The sequence below is a fragment of the Chionomys nivalis genome, chromosome 17 (genome assembly GCF_950005125.1).
Source record: "Chionomys nivalis chromosome 17, mChiNiv1.1, whole genome shotgun sequence".
Lineage (NCBI taxonomy): Eukaryota > Metazoa > Chordata > Mammalia > Rodentia > Cricetidae > Chionomys > Chionomys nivalis.
This window is the reverse complement of record NC_080102.1, coordinates 57,352,183-57,363,331: the sequence shown is the minus strand read 5'-3', so window position 1 is coordinate 57,363,331 and position 11,149 is coordinate 57,352,183. Positions and strand designations below refer to the sequence as shown.

At 46.0% G+C, this 11,149-nt stretch overlaps 1 protein-coding gene across 4 annotated transcripts in view; it reads right to left on the bottom strand.

The window, feature by feature from the left end:
• Window positions 1-874: 874 nt before the first annotated feature.
• Window positions 875-11,149, bottom strand: part of Dip2b (disco interacting protein 2 homolog B) — a 194,789-nt gene continuing 184,514 nt past the window's right edge. For all 4 annotated transcript variants that reach the window (XM_057791489.1, XM_057791492.1, XM_057791493.1 and 1 more), the window contains 3 exons: window positions 10,868-11,045; window positions 7,847-7,970; window positions 875-5,131 (listed from right to left, as the gene is read on the bottom strand). In XM_057791489.1, the coding sequence (XP_057647472.1) occupies window positions 4,879-5,131; window positions 7,847-7,970; window positions 10,868-11,045 (555 nt within the window). In that variant the 3' untranslated portion in view covers window positions 875-4,878. The remainder of the gene's footprint in view (window positions 5,132-7,846; window positions 7,971-10,867; window positions 11,046-11,149) is intronic.

Below are 11,149 nucleotides of genomic sequence, written 5' to 3'. Positions count from 1 at the left end.
ACTCTGAGAAATCCTGAGAGCTGGGTCAAGTGGTTAAGGATGTTTACAGTCAAGCCTGAGGACCTGTGTTGGGTACCTGGGATCCCACGGTACAAAGAGAACTGACTCCTGTCATCCACACAGGCACCACAGCGAGCTCCCCTCATCCCAACAAAATAAGTTCAAATGTAATAACCCTAAGGAAAAAAAAGCAAGGGGCTGCAGACAGACAGCTTGTCAGTTAAGAGCACTATTGCTCTTGCAGAGAGGACTCAGGTTTGGTTCCCAGCACCCACATGGCGGCTCACAATCATCTTTAACTCCAGTTTCATGGGACTCAGTACCTTCTGGCCTTCTCAGGCATGCACTCAGTACACATACATAAATCAGGCAAAACACTTATACAAAGATCAAAAATAGTAAAATAATATTTAAGAACAAAATCCAAGCTGGGCAGTGGTGGCACACACGTCTGAACCCAGCACTCAGAAGGCAGAGGCAGGCGAATCTCTTTGAGTTCGAGGCCAGCCTGGTCTACAAAGCGAGTTCCAGGACTTCCAGAACTGTTACACAAAGAAACTCTTTCTTAAAAAAAAAACCAAGAAAGACAAAATGAAGGAAGAGAAGAGAGAGAAAGAAAAAGAAACCCAATTGGTTTACAAAGCAGCACTACTGTGCCCTGCCCCAGCCGCCTACAGGGCACAGCTCTGGAGCTCTCTGCTGGGCCGCCACAGTCACCTTCCACCCTACTGTCTGAGGCTTATTCTGTCGGTTCCCAAAAGGGGTGTGGCTGAGCGCTAGAGTAGGCTGAATGCAAATGCGTAGCCTTCAGGAGACCTGGGTTCAGTTCTCACACCATACACACATAAGCAAAATGTGTGAAGGATTAAACACAATCAAGCATCAATATTTATTAACACAAGACAAAGGAAACACATTCAATGAGTTAATAGAACACTGTCCAGCCAGATGTTAAATTTAAAAATGTATATCTAATCTAATTTCAAATAAATAAAAAAACCTTTATACATAATTACACAGTACTATAGTTTGAATTTGACAGGGGTAAATATCATCTTGACAGAAAGTAAACAAAACAGCATTTATGACTAAAAACTTCATGTCTTTGCAGTCTCTTCCTCAGGACAAATCTTATGGCCCATCCTACACACGTCTAAGTCAGGACTGTTGAGTGAAAGCCAAGGCCTACTGTGCATATGGAGGACTGCGGCCGCCGGCTCCAGACACGCCGGGTCTCACATGAAAACATGACACGGACCACTCTAAGGCAGTTAGTTTTACTGGAGCTCCAGGGTAAGGGAATAAGTCCCCATTGCTTTACTTTAAAATTCTCGGATATTCAAGGAAAGTAACTTATTTGGCCAAGATACTGAGCACCATGCTTGGGGCAGAGACCTTAATAGGAGCCTAAGGCCTCAGGCCCTTGGGATTCCAGGAGAGCGTTAAGCAAGCACTGCCAAAGAACTACAGTGAGGAGACAGGCTTGGTTCCCAGCAGCCGAATCTGTACAACTGCACACTGAAGGACTTGTACTGGGGACAACAGGGTCTCTGTGGGCATGGTGGGCATTCTGAAGGCTCAGATGCACAGGATGGCATGGGTGCAGCTGCTCCATCTCAGTCACTCTCCTAAGGGCCAGACAAAAGCTCACAGATTTCCAGATGAGAAGATTGCTATTGCCAAGTGTGGTCGGTTGCACAAGCCTGTAATTTCACCACTGGAAGGCTGAGGCAAGAGCCTCAAATTTGAGGCCAGCATGGGCTATACAGTAAAATCCTATTATACACACACAAACACAAAATAAAAACTAAAAAAAAAAGAGTTTTCCTTTGTGTAACTAGGCTCAGCCTAGCCCCCATGTCCAGTGGTCAGGCAGGGCTGCAGGCTGTTTTTGATTTGTTAGTGATAGACTTCATTTCAAGGCTGCTTTCACTGTCAGTTCAGCCAGGAAGTTTCCAGTGCTGTGTAAGGAAAAACTCTTGTTAAGGTCTACTGCAGGGTCTAGCACAGCCCATCGAGGAGGGAGCAGTGATGAGGCTCCCAGGGGAAGCGCTCAGTTGTTCTCTGCTAGTACAATCTGGGTTCAGGGGATGGGCCCAAAGCAAGGGAGGGCGGGGGAGACTAGTCATGATCAGCAAGGGTCTGCTGCAATCTTAGCACTCTGGACAGGAAAGAAGAGCAGGGGTTCCAGGCCAGCCTGGGCTAGGAAGGGTGAGCTCACCACAGGTCCTATGTTCCACCCCAGCATCGTTTTTAAAAAGATGACCTGGGAATGACAACTTGACAATCACCCTAAGTATTGAGAGCTGGTCACAGTGAGATGAACTGGCTACAGTCCTGTGCGTGAAGGAATGATGACAGCCACTCGTCACATTTGGTCACTGAGGCCTCAAGTGGCTAGTCTGAACTAAAACATGTTTACTACACATAAGATTTCCAAAATTAAAAAAATTTCAATAATTTTATATCAAAGAAATAGTACTTTTAGTAAATATATTAAAATCAATGCCATATGCTTTAAGAAATGTTTAAAAGATGTGTTCAGATGGGTAGTATAGTGGCGCACATATTTAATCCCAGCACTCAGGAAGCAGAGGCAGGAAGATCTTCGTGAATTTGCCACCAACCTGGTCCACATAGGAAGGAAGCAGCTAGCGTTACACAATGAAACCTCTTTTTAAAAAGTGGTTATTAGGAAAGTTTAAATTACAGATGTGGCTCACATTACATTTATCACAATGTGTTCCTGACTGGTGATGCCAAGTTAATAATTTGCATTTGTAAGAGTTACCATTCAAGAGCCAGCCTGTGGTAGTGTACACCTTTAAACCCAGCACTTGGGAAACAGGTGGATCTCTGTGAGTTCAAGGCCAGCCTGGTCTACAGAGCCAGTTCCAGGCCAGCTAGGACTGTTACACATAGAAACCCAAACCCTGTCTCAAAAAAAAATCAAAATTAAAAACAAGTTATCATTCAAGATAGACTGGCCTACATTTTTTTCCTCTTAGAATTTGCAGATTATTGGCATAGAACTGTCGACCAGGCCCCTGCTTTGCTTAATAAATCATCACAAACTGGTTTAAGAGTTTACTTATCCCTGCAATCCCAGCACGGGGACGGTGTTCAGGGTTAGCCTGGGCTATGTAGAAAGACCTGTCTCAAAAAAAAAATAAAGCAAAACAGTTTAAGACTTACAAAATAAGCAGGCTGTTTTCTTTGTAGATGAAGGGGTCTCTGGATGGGATATCACCCTTCCCAGGAGACACCCCTTTCCTGTACACCCCAAGACCTCCCTCATCACATGCAAACCAGTCCTACCCAGAATGCAAAGGTCCTGAAATAGAAGCTCTCTTCGGAGGTCCTACTTCTGTGGAGCAGGAGCCGGGAGGATGACGATATGGAGAAGGGCCATAGCAGCTGAGTCATGAGCTTGAAGGCAACCCAGGAGTACTGCCCTGGTGAAGAATCTGGTCTCTGCTTAATAAACCTTATTTTTAGGGTAATTACAAGTCTTACAAATTGCTTAAAAACACATTTAGTTTACAGGATGTTACAGTGGGGTAAATAATATGTTTTATCAAAATAGTCTAAATAAATATTTACACAATAGACCGGAACGGGTCAAAGAGAACCGTTCTGATTTAACAGGTTAATTCTTTTACTTGAAGTTTTCTTTAATTTTTAAAAATATTTCTGTAAGAAAAAAATAATAAAATTTAACTATATTCAAATACATGAAGTTTCAGACCAAAGAAAGGGAACTGAGCCTAAGGTCAAACTCAGTCCCACACTGAGTGTGGCCCAGGCACCAGTTATTTCAAAGGAGTTTCTCGCATACATCAGACTTCCCTGTTTCCGAGGAGCCGGCTATCCTGGCAGCCCAGACTGGTTAGTGTTAAGATGTGCACATGTGGCCTACAGTCCATGAGCTCGCTCCTCAGTTTTCCTGGGCGGGGGAAGCTCTACATGTAGTCTGCAGACACCGAGCATGGAAAGAGCACAACTCACAATTCTCCAGTCACTCTAAATGAGAGTTTCAACACTGGCCCGAGTGGACTACCATGGTTCTGTAGAGTCGGTTAGGAGTTGATGAATCTTAGCTACCTCTAAAATCCCGACATGAGATTTTTTTTTTTTTCTCAGCTCAGAGGAATGGGTTAAAGAATCCTTAGAAGCTTAAGCTAATTCTGGGAATACAAGTTTTGAAAACCAATGCAGGCAGCTCTCGTGCAGACAGAAGGCGCTGCCCTGCTGGGCCAGGCGGTCCTACCATACGGGGCGGTGGAAGCTCGGCTACACCAGCTGCAGTTAGGCGAGCCGACTGCTCAGCTCCTTAGCCGAGTTATGCGCACTCTTATTTACACGTTTAAACACGGGTCAGATGCTCGTAACTGACCACTAGACGTACAGAGCAGCTCTCACGTGATCATCTGATTTGCTTATGGGCTGACTCAAGCTTGGTGGTTTCGTTTGAAGAAACCTCGCAGAACACCTGACTACAGGAAAATGGCAAAATACAGTACAGAGTGGGGAACTGTGGCACACAGATTACCCCTTCATATGAATTCATTAAACTCCCTTATAAAAGTCTAAAACATTAGGTAAAAATACAAGTATGTATACCAGTTGAGGAAAATGCAACATGCATGTAACTGCTTTAGTAACGTGCTGTCGCGGATGCCAGCGTCAGGTCTAACGCACTGCTAACATGTTTTCGTTGCAACCACAGAATTCCCCTTTCCTGGGTGTTCTGTGACTGCAGAATCCCACAAGATGAGATGAAGGCTACACTGGAGCCATCTTCATGTTAGCAGCAAGCCTTCCCCTAGCCACGGGTCTTCAGTCTGTCTGACACTCAGGACGGCCCCTACGGGCTGGCTACATGTTATAAGCCACATAGATAGGGTCTAACTGGTCAGCCAGGAAGCTGTCTCGGAGGTGCATCCTCTGCTTCTCTCCTCTGGAGTTGATGGGGATGACCCCAGGGTCCACCACAACCACAACTCCAACGATGAGGTAATGTTCTTCTAGAACCACATTGGTCACCAGAGGAACCAGGTCCAGTGCTTCCTGCTCAGAGCCACACAGTTCCACCACCACCACGAGCAAGTTGGTCCACGTGAACACAGCACTGAAATCCAATGACACTCAGTTAACATTCATCCTTTAAAAATACTTAGGATTTTGATTTTACAAGCATGGTTGTTCGCCTGCATACATATAAGTGCACCGTAAGCTACAGAGCCCGAGGGGGTCAGAAGAGACTGTCTGATCCCCTGGAACTAGAGTTCCATGTGAGCTACCACACGGGTGCTGAGAACAGAACCTGCATCCCTGTAAGAGCAGAAGTGCTCCTAATTGATGGGCCATCAATCCAGCCTCTTCATCTTTAAAACACTTGTTCAGCATTCACTGTGGGGAGTGCACATGCACACGGGGTGGAGAGGTCAGCTGGCTCCTTCCCGGGTTTTGAGGATCCTGCTCAGGTCATCGGGCTTGGCAAGTGCCTTTACCGCGAGCCAGCCCTGGTCCTTCGAGATTGACGCACATCCCCCGTGAACTGTCTTTTCTCCTGAATGTCAGAAGCCAGCAGCCATGTATGTGAACAGCCGACTAGCCGAGCCTTCCAGCAGTTTCTAAGTGTAGCACTGCCTGAACTGAGAACACACATGTCTGATAGTTTGGGACTGAGTGGAAGGGCACAGCAGCTGTTCAGGAAAGAAGGAGCTTCAGAGAGAGGAGGCAGCGATCCCTAATTGTCCACCTGTCCCTTGTCCTGACTCAATCTTTACAGAGGTAAAAAGATTCAGGTGTCCCTCCCATTTACTCTTCAGCTTAAGTGTGGTTTCTTTGTCTGGGATAAGGTCTCTCTAGCTAACGTGAGCCAGTATGTCTGACATTACTGCCCCATAAGATAGACTTTTCCTGTGTAGCTCTGGCTGTCTTGGAACTAGCTCTTGTAGACCTGCTGGCCTCAAACTCACAGAGATCCACCTGCCTCTGCCTCCTGAGTGCTGGGATTAAAAGTGTGCACTGCCAACGCCTGGTTTACTTAAACCTTCTTGAACACAATTGCAAAGTCACCACTGTGTGAAAGTACTGTGAGGGACACACTTCCCACTGAGCAAATGACTCAGTCAGAAGGGATGGGCTGGCTTTCCATCCACAATGCTAAACAGATTTTTAAAATGATCCCATAGTAAAGATAGCTAGAAGTAATAATTAGTTGTAATAAAGTCAAATATATAAAATCAGTTCTGACGCCAGCTTCCCTGCATGCTTTACAGAAGTCTTTTCATTTAAGATGTTCTTGCCTTGATCAGTCTGGTTTAGGTCTAGAGAAAGATTCTGACCCAAGCAACATGAAGACCCTTTCTCGTGTGTTTGTTTTGAGGCAGGATCTCTTCCTTGGGTAGCACAAGCTCGTGAACAACTCCAAATGTTCCTGTGTCAGCCTCCTCAGTGCTGGCATACAAATACAGGCTGGCATGCCCAGCAAGAACATCTTTAGACAAAGGAGTATTTGGAAAGTATGAGCCGCTATCATAGAAAATGTGGTTACGCAACAAGGGACAAGCTGGACAAGGACACAGGAGTTAAACAGGGAAGAAACACCATACATTAAAAACACAGAATAAGCCGGGCCGTGGTGGTGCATGCCTTTGATTCCAGCACTTGGGAGGTAGAGGCAGGTGGATCTTTGTGAGTTCAAGGCTAGCCTGGTCTACAGAGCGAGTTCCAGGACAGCCAGGGCTATACAGAGATAGAAACCTTGTCTCGAAACCACCCTCCCCCCAAAAAGAGTAACTCAGAATAATACTTGGGAGGCAAAGGCAGGTGGATCGCCTAATTTTGAGGCTAGCCTGGTCTACAAAGAAAACAAAGATAATTCCAGGATATATAGGGCTATAGAGAGAGACCCTGCTTCAAAACAAATAAACAAAACCAAAAATGAGGTGCTGGAGAGATGGCTCAGTGGCTAATGTACTGGCTGCTGCTTGAGAAGATGAGAGCTCTGACTCCAGAGCCTATTTTGGGTGACTCATAATCACCTGCGAGGCCAGCTGCAGGCCATCCAACATCTTTTCTGGACTTCATAGGTACCTTTGTACATGTGGCATATAGTCACACAGACCCAAGTTAAAAACAAAAATAAAAACCCAGAATGAAAACTAGTAGGTGAAACTCAGTGTTAATTTTAATGAATTTTCTGTCAGTATGAGGTTGGCTAATCCCTAAGGGAACTGCAGGTATGTTCCTGCAATGAGAAAACCAGCTGAGATGACAACCCCAGCGATTTCATCTGCTTCCTACCGATGGTTTAAAAAGCGCAGGCTGATTTGAGCCTTTTGGTGATTGGGAAGAACAAGGAAGTATGGGAAGGTGAGCCTTTATTATCAGTCATTTTTATCATATTATTCATGAGAGAGGAAGCATATGTGTTTACTACAGCTCACATGTAGAGGTCAGAGGACAACTAGTGGGGGTTCTGGAAACTATACTCAAGTCACCAGACTTAGTGCTAAACACTTGACCTTCTGGGCCACCTAGCAATTTCAAGGTGGGTCTTTTGAGCCTAAAGTTATTTCCTGCCACATTATACTGACTTCCTGGAGGCAGGAGACCTGCTAATTCTTCTACCCATGAGAGTCTACCCTTACAAACGAACTCAGCCCACAGCTTCCCTCCATGTTCTTTTGGGTTCTGGTGAACAGGCTCTGGTGGCCACAGTGGACCGTGGAAGCACGATGGAAAGTGGTTCACATGTTTCCTTACTCTGGTTAGGTAGAACTGGACTAAATGGCTGATTAACTAAAGTCACAGTGAGAAAAAGGTGTGGGATTACCATTCAGCAATGCTCCTGTGGACTCGGGACACGGAGGTCTCGATGTCAATCGGGTGGTACCGCAATCCTCTCAGTTCCAGTGTCTCATCCAGTGCACCCACAACATACAAGGCATCATGGCGCTCTGAAAGAAAGAAGAGAACACACTTCAGACGCCCAATAAATATCATAAAGTGTCGGCCTTAAGAGTACAGGGTTGATGTTGCCAGTCAGCTGGCTATGATTCTGGGCCTCTGTGGACAGAGCTCAGGTAAACAGCTGCTGTAAGGGATATATTGTTTAGTTTGGAATGGAGAGTCGACTTGGTAAGTACGTTCCACATAGAGTCCACATAACGGGGGAAGGAAAGAACTGACTCCACAGAGTTGGCCTCTGACCTCCACATCTGTGTGGTAGTATGCGTGAGCACACAATTTTTTTTAAAGATTTTTTTGGTTTTTGAGACAGGATTTCTCTATGTAACAGACACAGCTGTCCTAGAACTTGCTTTGTAGATCCAGCTGGCCCCAAACTCATAGAGATCCACCTGCCTCTGCCACCCTTGGGATTAAAGTCATATGCCACCACTACCCAGCAAGATTTTATTTTCTAATTGTGTGAATAAGTGTCTCTGTGTGTTTGTACGTGTCCTAAGAGTCCTGAAGAAGATATTGGAACCCCAGAGGTGGAATTACAGGTGGTTATAAACCACTTGATGTGGGTGCTGGGAACTGAACCTGGGTCCTCTGGAAGAGCTGCAAATCCTCTAACAGCGGAGCCATTTCAATGGTATAAAAATTTTAAAAAAAATTAAATGATTTTGCAAGGTAGTTGACATGGTGTGTGGTAATTGTTAGGTGCTAAAAATAGCCACTGTTATTACTATTATGTGATGGCAATTGTGCTAAGTGCTAGGGAGACACAAATGACAAAACACAGGTCTTGTTCTGAAGACCTAAATAGGGGCCGGTGAGACGGCTCAGCAGATGGAGGTACCTGTCAACAGGGTACACACGGGGAAGGAGTACCCAGCCCTGTAAACTGTCCTCCAATCACACACATTCTCGCTCACCCCTCCCGTCTTATGTTCGAGCACATATGCATACAATAATCAGGTTAGCAACTAAAAACATTTTTTGAAAAGACCTAACTGGGGGAGATACAAACAGGAATTTCCCTATAGCAAGTTAAGTGTAAGAAGGACAGAGGTATAGCCAGATGGTGGTGGTGTTCACCTTTAATTCCAGCACGCGGGAGGCAGAGACAGGCGGATCTCTGTGAGTTGGAGTCCAGCCTAGTCTACAGAGCTAGTTCCAGGACAGGCTCCAAAGCTACAGAGAAACCCTGTCTTGAAAAACAAACAAACAACAACAACAAAGGCAGGGGTAGGCATAAAATCTTGAGGAACTGGGGAGACTCATTAGCCCTAATCTAATCAAGGATTTAAAGAGAGCTTCTAGAATGTTGATGCCATGGTTGAGTTTTGACAAATGAACAAGAATTAGCCAGATATGGCTGGGAGAGGGGAGGGGAAGAGGACGGAAAGTGGAGGGCCCTCACAAAGGGGCAGTGGTCATGCACCACAGTTTCTAGACTGCAGGGCAGGGAGACCAGCCAGGTCCAACCCAGCAAGCACACAGAAGGAAGGTAGCGTTTGCAATACTCTCCTGATGAGAGTAGATTTCTGATGATGAAATAACAGCAGAAACATGACAACCGTTGAGGAATGATCTGCCCTCCGTGCTGGCACTGAATGTACCACAGCACTGAATGTACCACACACAGCACTGAATGTACCACAGCACTGAATGTACCACACACAGCACTAAATGTACCACACACAGCACTGAATTACCACAACACTGAATGTACCACAGCACTGAATGTACCACAGCACTGAATGTACCACAGCACTGAATGTATCACACACAGCACTGAATGTACCACAGCACTGAATGTACCACACACAGCACTAAATGTACCACACACAGCACTGAATGTACCACACACAGCACTGAATGTACCACAGCACTGAATATACCACAGCACTGAATGTACCACACACAGCACTGAATGTACCACACACAGCACTGAATGTACCACAGCACTGAATGTACCACACACAGCACTGAATGTACCACACACAGCACTGAATGTACCACACACAGCACTGAATGTACCACACACAGCATTGAATGTACCACAGCATTGAATGTATCACAGCACTGAATTGCACATCATTTCCGTGAGGCAGAGGACACCATGTTGACATTTACTAGAGTGGAGGGCCACTCATGATCACCTGGTCAGGGACCACAGCCCTCATCTCCCCAAGAACTACGAAGAAACGATACACACTGCTCAGATCAGGAGAAATGGTGTGCTCTGGCTGAGGTCTTACAGCTCATGGTGTTTTCAGTGTACAAATACAGCTAGTGTTGAGAATTCTGCAGTGGCTCCCAGTGCCAGTGAGGAGGGGCCAGGATGACTGGGTGGGCAGAGCACGACATTAGGGACTCCTCTGAAAGAGTGTTGTCAAAAAGCAGGTTTGACCCACTTCCAAAACAATTCCCAGGCCAAGCAGGGTAATGCATGCCTTTAATCCCAGCACTCTAGAGGCAGAGGCAGGCGGAGCTCTGTGAGTCGGAGGCCAGTCATGCTATGTAGTAAGACCATTAAAAAAAAAAAAAAAGAACCAACTCGCTCTCAGTGATAAAGGATGTTTCTATTTCTCCAGGACTCAATGGCGTGCCAGGGAAGAAGAGACGAGGAAGAGCTAGTTATCCTAGGCTTGCTCAGCGCTGGTGTCAGCCCGAGAGAGTTCCGCTGTGCCTGGAGTTACAAGCTGCTCCAGTACCCTGTTCTAGGATGCTCCTGCCACAGTCTAGAGGGCTTCTCTTCCTGAAAGTCCTCAGAGGGCAATGTGACTCCATTATATGCTCAGCGTGCAGAGGGGGACTCTATACTCCACAGGTGGGTGGAACAGCCTGGCCAGTGTTATGCAAACAAGGAAGTTGGGAAGAGAACAGGGGTGGAAGTTACCTCCAGTGGCTGCTGTGAGCTCTGTCCTGCGGACAAACCCAAGGTATCCTGTCCGGGCCCAGAGGGTCTGCGCAGCATCACCGAAGCTCAGGCGGGTGTTGAAATGGTCAGCTTGAAGAGTCTCACTATCGTAGATGGTATAGTAGCCACTAGCTGTATGGGGGCTATTCACCCAGATCTACAAGAGGAAAGATGAAGACATCAGTTCAATTCTTGTGGGACTTATTTTTTTAATTTTTTATTTTATATGCATTGGTGTTTTGCCATGGGTGTCGGGTATTG